The sequence below is a fragment of the Akanthomyces muscarius genome, chromosome 2 (assembly GCF_028009165.1).
Source record: "Akanthomyces muscarius strain Ve6 chromosome 2, whole genome shotgun sequence".
NCBI classification, from domain to species: domain Eukaryota; kingdom Fungi; phylum Ascomycota; class Sordariomycetes; order Hypocreales; family Cordycipitaceae; genus Akanthomyces; species Akanthomyces muscarius.
In genome coordinates, this window is record NC_079242.1 from 3,253,821 (window position 1) to 3,270,508 (window position 16,688).

General features: G+C 55.0%; 3 protein-coding genes across 3 annotated transcripts; 2 read left to right on the forward strand and 1 right to left on the reverse strand.

The window, feature by feature from the left end:
• Nucleotides 1-333: 333 nt before the first annotated feature.
• LMH87_004218 (uncharacterized protein) lies at nucleotides 334-2,553 on the forward strand (the record flags this gene model as incomplete). Its single annotated transcript, XM_056195404.1, has 2 exons — nucleotides 334-449; nucleotides 501-2,553. 2 exons carry the CDS (start codon nucleotides 334-336, stop codon nucleotides 2,551-2,553), a joined length of 2,169 nt encoding a protein of 722 aa, XP_056049036.1.
• A 661-nt stretch (nucleotides 2,554-3,214) lies between these two features.
• On the reverse strand, nucleotides 3,215-5,014 carry LMH87_004219 (uncharacterized protein; the record flags this gene model as incomplete). The annotated part of the gene is made up of 4 exons (XM_056195405.1): nucleotides 3,215-3,365; nucleotides 3,422-4,083; nucleotides 4,141-4,905; nucleotides 4,964-5,014. 4 exons carry the CDS (start codon nucleotides 5,012-5,014, stop codon nucleotides 3,215-3,217), a joined length of 1,629 nt encoding a protein of 542 aa, XP_056049037.1.
• A 4,188-nt stretch (nucleotides 5,015-9,202) lies between these two features.
• On the forward strand, nucleotides 9,203-10,858 carry LMH87_004220 (uncharacterized protein; the record flags this gene model as incomplete). Its single annotated transcript, XM_056195406.1, has 1 exon — nucleotides 9,203-10,858. The coding sequence occupies one exon, from the start codon at nucleotides 9,203-9,205 to the stop codon at nucleotides 10,856-10,858; it is 1,656 nt and encodes a 551-aa protein (XP_056049038.1).
• Nucleotides 10,859-16,688: the final 5,830 nt, after the last annotated feature.

The window sequence follows — 16,688 nt, forward strand, 5'->3', positions numbered from 1 at the left end:
ATTCAGCCCACAGAACAGAACTATTCAAATTCTAGCCCACCGTACACACACAAGTTGGTTTTTCATCATTGATAGGTCGTTTTTACTCATTTTTCAAACTGAACATTTTTATTCGCTTTTGTTCTCTGGAAACAGTAGAAGACGAAGCTACCCTGCAGATTCCTCACCGCCTGCCCGATACTGAATACTTTCTGCACCGCCTGCCACAAGTGAACGTTGGCGGACTCTCTCTGCCGGCAGAAATGGTGGGCCCAGTTCCTGATCGAGCGCTAACCAAGATGTCAGAGACTTCTACAGCAGATCTGGCTTGCATTCGACTTCAATACAATAATCATGGCGGAGTCTGCAAAATACCACCCGCGCGGCGCGTCTTCGCGTGACAGGGTGCTTGGAATCACGGAGCGTGCGACCCCGCTTGCTTACTCCTGGGCTGGAGAAATGAGAGTTCGGTAAGTGGCATGGGCCAATTGAATTTCAGATGACGAGCTAACGCGCGCCAGCTTCTCTGACTTCCAGGTAAATGAAATCGGGCTGGACGGAAAGGTAGTCCATCTCAAAACTGTTGGGCTTACAGAGGAGCAAAAAAAAGCCGAAGGTGTCACAGACAAGGAAGAGACCGCAGTCAAGCCCGCGGAGAAAGAGGCTAAGCCGGCTGAAGAGAAGAGCGAAAAGCCGCAGCCACCAGCCAAGGTGATCGAGGTGGCAGCAGAAGATGTCAAGATTCTCACAGATCTCGCCGGGGAGAGCTTTGCGCAAGCGATCGTGGGCATGTTCCGCGAGGCGCAAACCGCAGACCCGGAGCAGCAAGTCAAGCCTGTTACCTCAGAGCCCATTGACGACAAGCACACGCGCGGCCAAATACACCAGGAGGTGCGCCGCATATTCCAGTCTCGCATCGACACCACCACAGACGGCAGCGGCGGCATTGTGGCGACGGCGATCCGCGACCGTCCACGTGGCAAGAAGCGCAGCCGAGGCGGCCCTCAACAGCGCAGCAACACGAACACCAACAAGAACAACAGCCGCCCCGCCGCCGAGTACCTGCACTTTACGCTATACAAGGATAACCGCGACACCATGGATGCCGTAACGCAAATCGCGCGCATGATCCGTGCCAAGCCGCAGTCGATTGGCTACGCCGGCACCAAGGACCGGCGCGCTTCGACCGCGCAGCGCTGCTCCATTCGCTACACGCACCAGCGCAGCCTGGCCGGCCTCAACGGCAACCTCTGGGGCATATCCACCGGCGACTACGAGTACCGTGACGAGGGCATCCACCTCGGCCAGCTCCTCGGCAACGAGTTCGTTATTACGCTCAAAAACTGCGCGGTCATGGAGGAGAGCGGCGCGTCATCCAAGCCTGTCGCCGAACAGCTACAGCTTTTGCAGAGCAACGTCGGCCCTGCCCTGGAGCATATGGCCGCGCAGGGCTGGATTAACTACTTTGGTCACCAGCGGTTCGGCACCCATCACATCGGCACGCACGAGATTGGCAAGCTCATCCTCGGCGACAAGTACGAAGAGGCCGTCGACGCGCTGTTGTCCTACGACCCCGCGCTGGCCGACAAGTACGAGGCCGCGGCCGCGGACCACGAGGACGGCAACGGCGGACACAAGTCGAGCATGGAGGAGCTCGCGCGCCACCACGCCTGCATGCTCTTCCGCACCGGCAAGGACGTCCGCAAGGCGGCCAGCATGATGCCGCGCCGCTTCGCCGCCGAGGTGTGCGTGACGCGGCACCTGACCCGCGGTGGTGTCTCATCCATGCGCGATTTCGTCGGCTCCCTGACGCACATCACCCGCGGCCTGCGCTCCATGTACATGCACGCGTATCAGTCGCACGTGTGGAACCACGCGGCGAGCATGCGCTGGGCCAAGCACGGCACGCAGGTCATGGCCGGCGACCTCGTCATCGCCGACGACGCCGCCACGCCGCTCTTTGGCGGCAAGGACCAGGACGGTGACGACATCATCAACCCCGTCGACGACGACGACACCGCGCCCGTCCGCGCGCGGCCGCTCACCGCCGACGAGGCCGCCAGCGGGCGCTACACCATCTACGACATCGTGCTGCCCACGCCGGGCTACCAGGTCGTCTACCCGGACAACGACGTCGGCGCCTTTTACGAGGAGTTCATGGGTAGGGAGGAGAATGGCGGGCTGGACCCGCGCAAGATGATGCGCATGCGTCGCGAGTTCAGCCTGCCGGGCCGGTACCGCAAGGTCATGAACCGCTTCCTCGCCGCGCCGAGCATCGAGTTCCGCACCTACACTGACGAGAAGGAGCAGATGCACCCGACGGACCTGGACGTCATCAAGGCGGCGACGACGACGGAGAAGACGACGACTGCCGCTGGTGGTGAAGAGGGGGAGCCTGCTGCGAAAAAGCCCAAGGTCGAGGAGGACGAGAACAGCGGCGCCGCCGCAGAGGAGGGCGGCGAGGCAGCGCCAGTGGTAGAAAAGATTGCAGCCATTGTCAAGTTTCAGCTGGGCCGCAGCGCCTACGCTACGGTGGCGCTGAGAGAGCTCATGGGCGACATGCAGCAAGAGTAGAGGCAAGGCGTGTTGAGGCAAAGAATAATTGAAAATACTAGCAATGTGTAACAAAGAATCGCAATGCCACGAATTTGTATATGAATCAATGTCCCATTTCCAAGAGAACGCCCAAGATAAAGACAATTGAGGAAAAGAATCAAGCAAAGGGCAGTAATCAATTATGCAACCATCAATATGCATACTACTCATTCCAAAGGTATGCCCAAGGTATCCCAAATTAACCCCAAACAGAAGAAAAAAACGGTTTCTTGACTAATATGTACGTGTGTGCGCGTATAATTAACGAAAGAATTATGCAATGGCAGCGAGGTAAAAAGAAAAGTGGTGTAAATGCCTCTCCTTTTTTCGTAATATGTCATGAGAACATCATGCTAGTTTAGTATTTGTCCTGCTGTGTATGCTCCGAATGATGCAACCGAGTATGAGACTTTTCACCGGCGGGAAGAGTGTTTGGTAGTGGTGTTGATGTTTCTGTGTATCATGTAATAAAAGTGTGTGCTTTTCCGAGCTTTTCTGTTCGAGAAAGCATGCTGGCAAAATGTTCGAGACCCGCCGGTAAATGCTAAAATGGAACTGACACGCCGAAAATTCGAGGCTGCCAAAGGAATTGTGATGTTAAGGGGCGGTCTTATCGCAAAAGCTTCCAAGGACATGGCACTCAAGCCGCCGTCGGTGCAGCCTCGTTGTCCCAGCCCCAGACGAAGGACAGGTATTTGACCATGTTGACTCTCTTTGACTTCATTTCGACCATCCAGGGGTGCTCCATCATCTTCCAGGGGCTTGCACGACGATTGGGCTGCTTTTCCAAGCTAAGAAAGAAAGGTCAGTAAGCGAGCAAAGTTTATGAAATGTCGTCAAGACATACCAGCACTCAATAAAGTATTTAAAGTTGTCGCTCCAGTAAACATCCATCTCGGGCTCATCTTTGAGCTTTGGCACCGACTGTCGTACAATATAGGTGAGTAAGTCGATTAGACCAGCACGAGGCTGCATTTCAGTGCCGTCCGCGGGGAAAGGGAAACGGTGCTGGGCAACCTCGAGCAGAGTCACGCCGGTGGACCAAACGTCTGATGTGATGGTGTAAGATTGGCCAGTGATGCGCTCCGGTGCCATGTAGTAGCTGGTGCCGATGAAAGTGTTGGCCTCGCCCTTGGTACCAAAGTCTCCAGACACGCCAAAGTCGCAAAGCTTGACGGCGCCGTCACGGCATAACAGGATATTCGAGGGCTTAATATCGCGGTGGATGATGCGACGTGTGTGCAGGTAAGTTAGGCCGCCTAGGACACCTTCAGCGATCTTACCAAGGACTTTTTCTCCTGTTCGTCCGCCAAGACGCTTGACCTCCTTGTAAATGCTGTCTAGTGAGCCACCTTCGCAAAACTCCATAGCTATGGAGATGGTAGCTGTGGCGGGGTCGACAAATGCACCAAAGTAGCGGCAAATGTGCTCTGAGGCGCATTCCTTGTTGAAGCCCAGTTCGCGGACGATTTGCTTCTTGACATCTGGGTCCGGGTTTGTAGTAATGACCTGAATGAGCATGTTAGCGCGGGAGTGTTTGAAGACGGCCAAGTTACTGGGGCATACCTTGAGGGCAAAGACAGTTTTGCCGCCTTTGAGCATACATCTTGTGACAGCACCGCCTGCACCTTCACCCAAACTTCCAATTTCGACTATCCGCCTCTCCATGCTGGCAATTCTCCAACCCTCGTCATCGAGATCATCGACGTCTGCAGTCCGCGCCTTTTCAAGGCTGAGCTTATCAAAGGCCTCGAGGCCTTGGAGACTGCCGTCCCTCTCCATGGCGGCACCACCGTCGCTTCTCTCCGAGTACATGGAGCCGACGGCAGAGACTGGGTCGGGCGTGCCCTGGGCGCGGCCAACGGGGATCCCAAACTGTGATAGTTGTGACGCAAAGGAGAGGGCGGAGAACTGGGATCCAGCAGACGTGGGGTTGCTATTTCTGCCATCGAGGGGACCAAAGCTGCCAGATCTGGAGTGGGCGGCACTGCTTTCGCTGCCAGCACCGGCCGACTGTCCAGGCTGGGCGCAGTTGTTGGACCTCGGAGGTTGTTCGTAGGGGGTGATTTGGCTAATATGCGGTGTGCCGAGATTCAGTTTCGGCAGCGTTGGCCGGCCAGGAGCTGGCTGACCACCTGGCTGGCCACCCTGGGAGACGGGCTTAACACTGGGGGAGGGTGGAATGGCGAGGCCGAGCCGCGGGGTTCGAGAGCCGCCGGGGCGGCTGCCGGGGAGAGCTGGGCGAAGGAGGGGGGCGGGTGCGTTCATGATGGGTACCTGGCCAGGAGTCGCGGGCGCGGGCACTTGAGGAGCGGAAGGCGTCATGGGAGGCTATTGGAGAGTCAGTGAGCGAGAGGGCGCTGATGACGACGACGGTGAGGGACAGTACCTGGTGGGAGCTCCCTGGGCCGTGTGACTGCGAGGCTCCGGCATCAGCCATGATGGCTAATGTTGGCCAGCGTACAGAATGGAGGCAGGGTTCCTATGATGATGATGCTAAAGAGCTCTGGACCAGGAGGGTACAACGGTTTTGAAGGGTAGAGGCCCCGCTAGAAATCGTAAACGCCTCTCTGCGGCAAGACGGGAATGTTGGCGGCCGGCGGAGAAGGGTAATACAGATGTTTCGTACTGCAGTGATTTCAAGAGGGAATGTAGCAGTCGGGCGCAGGTGTCGACACGACGCTGCGGATAATGAAGATGGTGGTTGCCGCGCGGCTCGTAAAGTGAGGTTTCCGAAGGTGTGTGAGGGGGAGCAGAGGTAGTCGGCGCAGTAGCAACCTTGATGCTTCGCAAACGGTAGTATCGAGTTCCTGGATGATGGGAGAAAACGAATGATGACTGAAGAATGCAATCGTAGAAAAAGGACAAGACGGCTGCAGGCGAAAGGGGGGGTGAGCAGGGTGGTAGGCAGGTTGGGTTGTGAGCAAGGCGGTGGTGTGGTGTGGTGTGGTTTGGTTTGGTTTGGTGGTGGCGGGCGGTCGGAAAGCGTTATTGGAGATTTGCCAACATGCTAGCTATTTACTGGTAACAAAGCGAGAGATGGACAAAGTTGGGCAGCGGACGATGCAGAGCCCGGGGGGGGGACAACATGTGCGGGCCTCGTCCAGTCACATTACAGATTCAGCAAATGGTGGATCACATTTTGCAGGGCAGCCAAGCAGCGGCATTTGGCGGTGGCCGGGGCCTGCCTTTTACTGTAAATACCTTATTCTGGTGCTGTACTGAGTAGGTACCTACCTAGGTAGGGACAGCGAGAGTTGGCGGGAAACCGCTCAGTGAACTGAACTGAGGTGGGGACCCCTTAGGACTTGGGACCTTGGCCGTCTGGCCCTTTACCTCTTGTCTTTAACCCATTGCCCGTCACTTGAGCCTCGACCTCGAGCCTTGGTCCTTTGCACGCAACCTTCTGCAGCCCTTTCAGCCGTCATCCCTGCGCTGGGCCACTCTCATCTTTCCGTGCCTCTTTCCAGCCAACCAGCCATTGACGCAGGCGCCCGTCGTCCACGCCTTCGGCTCTCTCTTGCTTTTCTGTGGAGAGCTCATCAGGCACGGAACTGCCCAGTCAAGTGTGTCCACCCACCACTGTCCGCTGTCCGCTGTCCACTGGCCACCGACCCCTGCCACCACCACCCAACGCTCCCTCCGCCGCCCAGCCCAGCGCTAAACCACGGCCTTTCAGTGGTGCGTTGGTCCTCGTAACCGCCCAGCACCCCAGCGCGTAGAGCAATAGCGCCATTGACGTAGCTTTTCATTTTTTATTTTTTTTTATTTTTATTCCGACAGCAAGTGATTAAAAATGAAATGACACCAGTCCGGACCTTTGGCCCCAATGTACCTAGATCCAATCACTATCCACTCCGGGTGCCATCTCTCTTCCCGGGTGGCGCACTAATCAGCGGGACGCAGCTGCAAGTACGCTGTACGAATCGTCACCACGCAAATTGTGCCCTCGTTCCACGGCTTTCGGAAATTTCCTGCCGTCCTCCTCTTTTTCACATAGTTTTGTGCTCCGGATCGGCACACCCTCCTTCCCCAATTAGTTCTCTCGGATGGAGCGTTGTCACTCCTCTCAATGCACATCCGAGACCTCTCGCTGCTCGCCAGCGGGCCTCATCACAGGCGTGCGACCCTCCTTGACGCAGCTCGTCACAGGACAGGATTCCGGCATGAGACTCTCGCAGCCGTTGGAGATGGCGAGATGGAAATCATGTCAACTGTCAGCTTTTGCCAATTTCTCGTATCCGCATTCGATCAAAAGCCGTGTCCTATGCGGTTATGAACGGCGCAAGTTTCGACTCCCCGCCATTCATCGCCGTTGGCTGTCAGCGATCGCCTGGTGGAGCTGTAGTTACTCAGTAAGTAGTTGATGTCGTCGCTATAGCCGTCGAGTCGACCGGAGCTTTGGCGCCTCAATGCGTGAAGGATCGCAATATCAGTTCCCAATATACAAATTATCCCTAGTTGGAGAATACTGACAATTAGCTCATTGGAGAGACTTGAACTCCCGAGCATATATCTACCGTGAAAGTATAGCCCAGTTTTATGTCTTAGTCCCGTCATCGCCGTTGGGAAATATTCTAGGGGCCGGCCAGAAGCCAGGGTTCCAGGCGTACTCTGGACTAGTAGCCTACTTGTGGAAATGAGAGAATATATAGCTGTAGTAGAATGTTCGCCATCTGCCCGTAGAGGAAACTGGGTTTAGGTTCGCTTGTATCGTCTTTAAAGCATGGGACTCGTGGTGCGGAAGTAGTGGATCGTTTAGAGGATGAGACATGGTCCTTTTATATAGTCCATAATGATAAACGGACCAAGACCTGTGGAATTTTATGTGCCGACTCCGTGGTGATAGATGCGTGGCACTGCAATCATAGTTGGAGCTTATAAATGCTCTTCAAAGGCTTGAATTTACTTATTGGCTATGCTATGTAATGCGTATACCAGTACTAAAAAAAATTGTCATGCATAACAGAACAAGACTATCGCAGCAAAAGGTCCTGTGAACCAATGGAACAGCTCCTCTGCTTGAGTTTGTAGCGTTCGTAGATATGATAGTTTCTACAAATTGCACATTCCCACGTTTCTCACTCTGGCTTTTCCATGGTAAAAGGCAACGCACCGTCATCCTCCCGCCGCGTCTCTGCCATGTACCAGGAACAGCCAATATCTTCAAAGATGGGTTTCCGGCAATACTTGAACGCACAGCTCCATTCTTCGGTGCGAGTGTGAATCATGCAGCGCTTGTTCGGCTGCCCTGCAAATCTAAAGTGCGCGCGTCCCTGTTGCCAGTCGACGCAAAACTCCGTCATGGCTGGCACACTGGTGCGATGGCAGCCGTCGTTGGCATTCACCTCGTACTCGCCATAGCTAGTATGGAAATATCCAAGGCCTTCGCACTTGTCTAAAGCTCGGCATCTCTGATAGACTTCCAGCCAGTCAGCGTTGCACACGACAGAAAGTGCGCTGAGCACCGCGGCGGCTGTCGGGAAGTGCATGGCTTTATATGAAGCAGTGTTGGCGCAGGATCTAGTCCCAAAAATTAGTGCCTATTTCGGAAACAGCAGTGAAGAATCTGGAGCGACCAACAGTTGCGGGTTTTACTCGGACAAGTGGCAGAGTCACGCGAGAAAAGCAGTACAGAGCTTGTAGCACCGTCTCAGCCGGCCGACCATGGCACATACTTATACTTTTCAGGCAACAAATCTCGCTCAAGTCATACACACCACTTCAAAGAAGTATTTTGGTAGGTCACATGAATGGCCGCAGCAATATGGTATGTTGCATGGCCGCAGCCTTGTACCTGCTAGTCACCCGCCAAGTTGCTGCAGTCAAACCGTCTTTGTATTCCCTCCACCCCACGGATTACTTTGTACAACGTCTTGGCAGCATCCCAACGAATCAACAACGAGCCATTGTCTCAACTTACATTGGCCTTCGGGAGCTTGGTGCCGTTGATATTATCGGGCATTTATCTGCAGCCATGCGGACCAGACCATCTTGCGCTAGCGCTGCCCGACGCGCAGTTCATGGGAAGCTCTAATGCTCAGCAAGGGATACTTTGGGCCTGATAGCTACCAATGCAGTCGGGTAGAGTAGACTGTATGACAGTATTGCCAGGAAATGCAGCAGTGTCAGGCCGTGCCCGACTTTGCACGGCCAATGAACGCCACTCAGCAGTGCTGGAGAACATTTGCAACACGTTGATTTGGTCAGGTATCAGTAATGAAATACTTTGTTACGTTGCATACTCTATACCTTTATTCCTCGTATCTTCCTACATGCCGCTTCACATTGTCGCATTTGGTTATAATGCTTTGGTTGGTTCCAAGCAGGCAGACGATGTTGACCATGAAAACCGGCACGAACCTCCCCACAGCACCTTTACATGCCCTGCAAGCCCAATATTGATCTAATATATGCTTGCGATTACTCGAACAATTAGAAGCTGATTTTTAAATATTTATTTATAATCACTCATTATTATATACTTCGTGCCGTCCCTGTTGACCCCACCACAGCTAAAGCGGGTCTGCCCGCCGCCTATCGATAGCCGTTGACCAAAAAAAAAACTCCAGATTATTTTCTAATGCGACGACATCCTCAACAAGGCACGGCCGCAAGTCTCCCAGTCATGCCAGTTACTAAAAAGCCAAGAGCGGCTCTTGATGCTGTCGAGTCTCGGTCTGAAGGATCTGTGTCTTCTGACGAGTCCGACTACCTCGACAATGCAGCAGCCCGCAAGCGACGTCGAACCGAAGACGATGCCTCGAGCGACGACAGTGAAGACGGAGGAGTCCAGGTGGATAGCGACGAAGATGAGACAGACGAGCCCAAACAAAGTATGAAGCCTATTCTCGCTTCTTTTGCAGCACCATCACGTATCAAGAAGAAGGGCGCGGCCTCTGCGCCGACAGCCAAACCAGCTGTCGTGGACGCTGTTCCCGACGCTGTTGCCCAAACGCAAGTCCTAGCGCCCACCGATCCCAACACCACATTCTCAGCCCTCAAGGTCCGGCCCTGGCTGGTTCAGTCACTCGCAAACATGGCGATCAAGCGACCGACTGGCATTCAGAAAGGCTGTATCCCCGAGATTCTCAACGGAAGGGACTGCATCGGTGGCAGCCGTACAGGTTCCGGTAAAACCGTCGCGTTTGCCGTGCCGATCCTGCAAAAATGGGCCGAGGATCCCTCCGCGATCTTTGGTGTCGTCTTGACACCCACACGCGAGCTGGCACTCCAGATCTACGAGCAGTTCCGCGCCATTGCGGCGCCGCAGAGCCTCAAGGTCGTCCTCATCACCGGCGGCTCCGACATGCGGCCGCAGGCCATTGCGCTGAAGCAGCGGCCGCACATCATCATTGCCACGCCAGGACGGCTGGCGGACCACATCCGCACGTCTGGCGAGGACACCATCTGCGGCCTGCGCCGAGTGCGCTACATTGTGCTCGACGAGGCGGACCGGCTGCTGCACGCCGCCGGCACTGGCAGCATGCTGCCCGACGTGGAGGAGTGCCTGTCAGTGCTGCCGCCGCCGACGGAGCGCCAGACGCTCCTCTTCACCGCGACCATGACGCCCGAGGTGCGCGCGCTCGAGAAGATGCCGCTCAAGCCGGGCAAGAAGCCCGTCTTCGTGTGCGAGGTCGACACGCAGATGCTCGCCATCCCCGCGACGCTGAGCCAGAAGCACGTCCAGATTCCCGTCACGCACAAGGAGCACTACCTTCACGTCCTCCTCCTCACCGAGGCCAACGTGGACAAGACGGTCATCATCTTCTGCAACCGCACGTCCACGGCCGATTTCCTGCACCACATGCTGCGCCTGCTCGACCACCGGGTGACGTCGCTGCACTCGAAGCTGCCGCAGCGGCAGCGCATCGACAACCTGGCGCGGTTCCGCGCGTCGGCCGCGCGCATCCTCATCGCGACCGACGTCGCAGCGCGCGGCCTCGACATTCCCGAGGTCAGCCTCGTGGTCAACTACGACATACCGCGGGACCCGGACGACTACATCCACCGCGTCGGCCGCACGGCGCGCGCAGGCCGCTCCGGCGAGGCGGTTACGCTCGTCGGCCAGCGCGACGTCGAGCTCGTGCTGGCCATTGAGAGGCGCGTGGGCCGCGACATGGAGGCGTGGGCCGAAGAAGGCGTCAACCTGGAGACGAGGGTCATTCGCGACGCGCTCAAGACGGTCAGCGAGAAGAAGCGCGAGGCGCTGCTCGAGGTGGAGGAGAATAAGGAGGTGGGCGGCAAGAGGAAGAGAACGAAGCAGAAGCTGCACGCGGCGTAGAAGCTGTTGGTATATTGATTTTGAGTTTTCGTTATGTATATTGCATATTGGCATGGCGTATTCAATTTTACCTTTTTCCTGGCTTGATTCACGATACCAGGGTACAGTATGTTGCAATGGCAGTAACTAGGTCCGACAAAAAAAACCGTTTGCCTATAGAGGCTCGACTATTTAGCCCTTGCATGCGTGAGCCGGAGCCGCTCAGTTGTGCATAGTTGCAATGAAGGTGCTGTTAACCACCTCTGGTATTAATGCGGGGAGGTCCGCTGTGCCGAATACCAGTAAGCGCGACTTTGTCATTGCTTTTGCACCACGACAAATTGCCGAAAGTTCTCCTGCCGCCCTTTTCTTACGATACCTCCTTAACCATGGAGGCTAGTAGATGCGCGGCGATATTCGCGTCCCTCTTTGTCACTATACTAGTAGTGTCAGAGTTGGCTTGGTACGTGACGGGCAGCTACTCGCTTTCCACTTCATCCAAGGCTTTCGCGATGGCCGCCTGTTGCCTCGTACTTTGGTACTTTAGAAAAGCCCCAACACCAGGAGCTTTTGGCACAACTAGTGCTGTCTCTGGTGCACAGTAACACCATCTCATACTGTTGTCAAAAATGAAGTCCGTCTTGTACGTCACCCTACTGTTGGCTGTCCTAGCCCGGGCCGTAAAGGATTACAGCCTTGGAGTTGGTGACAGCCATCTAGAGCTCATGGGCGCTAATGCTGCAGTCCTAGGAGACTCAGCTTACTGATGCGATATTCAGACAGTGCTGCGGGCCAACGGCCCCGAGGGCGAGGCTGCAGTATAATTCCTGAAAGAGGCGAGGATATACAAGGAGACTATGACTAGCATGTCTAGTAAGAATCTGCCATCCAGGGGCCCCGTTCATTCAAACGGCAAAATATTACATTCGACGCGTCGGCGCCGGTTTGTTCGTGCACACCTTTACAATTGCCGGCTCGAAAGCATCATCTTGCCCCTTGGATGCAGCCACCACTTAGGGATCCGGCTCATGCTTGGTCATGGAATGGTCTTGAACGCAGACGGAACACACGGGCGCGCCATGGAGCCAAGTCATCCTCGATTCTCATCGAAGCATGGGAGGTTTCAGTCCCATGATCAGCCGTGCGTGGCGGTTCTGGCCCAGCTGGCGCACGACGGGCCTCGACAAAACACCGAAATTCCAGTGGCGAGACGTGACCAAGACGAGCCATTCGCTCACATCCTTGAACCGGCATTGCGTGACCACGTTTGTGAAGTGTCTTCTCCGCACTCAGCAGATATTTTAGACTTTTTAAAGGGGAGTTTGAGGGTTGGTTCCGCGCGTGCCGCGGCGGGCGAACAGGTCGACTACACTCCGTTTCCATGTGCGTATTTCCCTGACCTACTAGCGGGGGGTAGTCCTGCTATCAATACTCGGTGGTTGACAACGGCTCGTATCTCTGGGAACAGAGTATACGGCAGTCGAATAATGGGAGGACAGGCGATTGTGGCTGTCGGCAGTATTTACGCGGATCTGGAAGGGTTGAGCCTGCGGAGCGAGTCTGTTGCATAGAACAGTCCACACCTGTGTGATTAGTAAATCTAAGCTTAGTTATTAATGCTTGGCATCGAGGGTTCATGAAGGGGGGTTCATCCATTGCTCCGGTTGTGAATGCGATTTATTCTGAAATGCTGCAAATGCCGCTTAGCTCATCGTCGGAGTGCAAGTCTCAGAGGCGAGAGACCTCACGATGTCGCGAGCGAGTGTCATTTGTCTATGGCTTGCTGGCCAGCGATGACCGCGCACGTCAAGTCTCCTGCATCGGACTTTGTTCTACACTTTTTCATACAAACAGAAATAAAGTAAAATAAAAATTGTGCCACTCGATTTTCAATCATGTCTGGTGACCCCGTCAAGGTCCGCCGTTCGGAGCTCCACTACTTGCAATGATGAGTGCAGTGCGTGTTGCGTCGGGAGCAACGGGTGTGACGGCCCACGGCGGTTTACTGGCGCCGATGGAAGGAGAAGAAAAAAAAGGGTATTTTCTTTGCTTCCTTTCCTTCCGCGTATTTCCCGCGAGACGGGACCGTAGACGGGTACGGCGGAACCACACCCGTCACGAGCCCCATCGAGGTAAAGAGAAGAAAAAAAGAGAAGCCAGGCCTTGTGACCGTCAAAGTGGGCGGCGCCGCACCCGATTGTTTCCTGCAGCCCTGTCAGTAGCCTTGCGTTGCGTGCCCTCCCGGGTTGTGTGCGTGTAAGTGGCTCACCCAGGCCCGGAGAGATGAGGGAAGCAAAGTCCACGGAGTTTTGCACTCTGCCGCCCGGGCTGGGTCCATTGGCTCCAAGACGGCGAGTGATGAGTAGTGGTGGGCTGCCGGACAAGCGAAGCTACGATTTGGGTCTCCACGATGTAAACCTCCTTCTAGAAGGCGACTCTGTCTCCTCTGCTGCGGGCGTGGCATGGTCGGCCTTAGGACTTGAAAGGCGGAGGTTACCCTAGATCCGACCAGCAGAACATTTGGAGGTGCAAATACAGTCCAGCGGAGCGTGGGCGGTTTATCATGGGGACTTTCTAACTATGCCTGGAAACATTAAAGAGTAAGCATTACTGTTGTGTTGGCAAGCATAATGCAGACCGCACAGAAACGTCCACGTCCAAGGAGATGCGCCTCGAATGAGGCTGTTCAAGGTGTGAGAGCGTAGTGTGTGAGCGACAGGTCCTGTGCAGCGCTACTCATCAGGGACATGGATGGGGAATCCGGCAGCGACCGGAGCAAGGCGTGGGGAGCCAAAAAGCAACAATACCCTTGTGTCGGTCGCTTCGGCATGAACCGGTTTATCCCAGCAGGGATGATAGGCAAGGCTGGGGTTTATTGTGCAGAATAAACGGTGCTGAATGCAGGCTCGCCAAGGCAGGAACAAAAGACTTTTGGTTTGGGACTCTGCGTGGTTTTGGCTTACAGAAGTGACTGGCCATGGCGAGGAATGGACACGCCGGATGTCACAGAAAACGATTGCAGACAAGGATTCGCTCCATTGAGCACTTGCGATGGATGTTTCAGCCGAGATTGCCAACAAACCAAAAAAATAGTATTTCGTTTACAGTTCTTCTGGTTGATCAGACGGACATGAGCAGCCAAACGCCGCCAGTCTGCGCTTGCAAGCCGAATGTTGGTGACTCAGTGATGACTGGGCAACGCTCCTTTTCGGCAGTGCGTCGAGTCAATATCGCCGAACGGTTCTACCCTGTCGGCCCTCGGGCTTTACAAGGCTGGACGCTAAACTGTCGACAAGCTTTTTTTCTTGCTCATCACACAAGCCCTTGGTGCCAGCGAGTTAGTCTCCCGACTGGCTGGACGCAGTCTCGGTACCGAGGAGAGGACCGACGCTAGGCCTAAAGCGGCATCATTCGACGGGCTTCACGGCGGAATTCCATTTAGTTCGTGGGGTTTCTATGTATTTTGGCTTTCCGCAAAGAGTCACGGCGGAACGGACATGTCAAGCGCGGGTTAGTTAGAAAAGAAAAAGAAAAAAAGAGAAAAAAGGTAAATAGGTAGTCGGCGGAGAATGAAGACGTGTTCCGCTCAGCCCTATTGCGCGACTGTTTTTGACATGTGTACGTATGTAGAACTGGAAGCGGGATTCGCTTGGTTCGGTTCGATCGCAACGAGATGCAAACAACACAATGGGCAACGCAGACGAGGCTGGAGAGCACAACAAGGGATTGTGCAAGTGTACAGCCACGATGTTGTAGGGGAAAAGCAACTGGATCGGGAATGGTCGTGGACTCTTGGGCAAAGGAATGCGAGGTTGAATCTGGCTGAGCCACAGCAAGAAGCGTGAATGCCGGGTGCAGAACGCCGGGATTCAATCCGACGCTCTGTGGCTTGCAGGCACCAGGCTGCAGCAAGGCTCGCCCGGTCGTCGCATTCGCTCGCAGGGCTGTGCACATCGACACACGTCTGCTCTCGCTAGCGCACCACGCACCACGCACCTGCAAGGGGGACGCGCAAGAGCCCACGACGACGGGCCACGCTGGGCGAGATGAGATTATTTCGGTTTCGCCAGATTGCATTTTTCTTCTTCTTCAGGGGTGTGGTGGTTGACGGCACGTTGACGACCCCTTTTGGGATTGATTGAGCGAGCGGCGCAGTCGCAGCGGCACATGCATACGCATACGCGTAGAGCCAGCCCAGCCTTACGCATGCCCATCTACGCTTGCGTGCGCGCCCGTTTTACTACATGCTGATGCCTTTTGAGGCATGGTTGCGTAGATGGCTTGTGTGTGTCGCCTTTTCGGCTTTATCGCATTGGATGTGTCAGTCATGTTGGAAAATGCCACTACTGGTAAGACGTGTTGCTATAGGGATTAAATTCGAAATGACTCGAAAAAAGAGAAATTTGACTAATTCAATGTGACGAAATTGAGCTTAATTCCACATCCGTTTTCGAGCGAGCCTTGAATTATTAACAGACTGGCGGGCGGACCTAGACGGACATAGGTTTCTAAGCTGAGCGGGGGGGGGGCCGCTTATGAATCCAACAACTCAAAAAACACCACGGTGAGCTGTAGATGGCGTAGCGTAGCGTTATGGTGTGCTCGGGGTGGTGCTTGACGGCGTTAGGGGCTAGCGTTGGGCTAGAGTCGCAGATTCATCAGCACGGCACGACAAAACACCAAGTGTGCGAGAATGCACGATGGGGCGAGCGTTGGCGTTGTTGCAATTCAGTGAACAATTCGTCATTGTGCTTTACAGAGGCAGAGTATCAGTGTATTCCCGATAGACTCCAGCCGAGTAGAGATGAAGGAAGGTATTGGGAAAAAGGGAGACATGACAAGCTCGCCGTCGTCTCCGAGCAGAGTCCGAGAGGAGAGAGCAGCTGCAGCGTTGTGCACCCTGTAACGGGTGCCTGTAGTTGCCAGGTGCCAGGGCGTTTGCAGTCGGTCCCGGGCACGGGTGCGTACCAGACAGCGTGAGGGTACTTGGCAGTGGGCGCAGTGTCTCAGCCACGCACGCCGTACCGCAACCGGGGCGAGTGACAAGGCCAGCACGCCAGATGCTGCTGGGTAATCAAGCCACGACAAAGTCCGAGCCAAGAGCGAGAGCGAGAGTGTACAAGACACCTCAGCGATTTAAAAAAGGAAAAAAGAAAAAAAAAAGAAAACTCTCGGGCCCGACATGGGCTAGCGCCATTCCGCGCTCGCAGCAGTCTGTCAGCGGCCCGCCGGGGATTGTTAATGTCCACGGCCTTGTCATCAACTCAGTACCAGTCAGCCCCACTGGCACTGGCGCTCAGTGGGTGATGAGTCTTGTGGCCGGTGGACTCGCACACTCGTTATGCTCGGGTCCGCGTATGCCAAACTCCGCCCAACGCCGCGGGCTGTGTAATCCCCTGCAAGGTTTCGCTCTGCTCTCGCTGCCCGGGCCTTGGCTTGTCCCCGGCGCGACGACGGACGGACGACTCTGCAAGATCCAAGACGAGATTAAAAGAATCCCGATGCCCACACCATCCTCACATCCTTCCCTTTGCATCCCAATCCAGACAACAGACACAAACAGCCTCACCAACAAACCAAAGCATTCCACTGCCATTGCATCAGACTTGCATAAACGCTTTCAATCAATCACACAACGAGCACATCATTCATACGTCTACCACCGCAACGGCACACACACCTATATCCCTGCCTAAACCCACAACGGTACCCGCAACCGGGACCTGACTCACAAGGAAGAAAAAAAAAAAACAGACACCACCACGCCCATCAAGGGAACAAAGGAAAAAAAAATATATACTACAAGCAGCCCATATATACTGTTTCGTATTTCCTCTCTTCTTCTCTCACC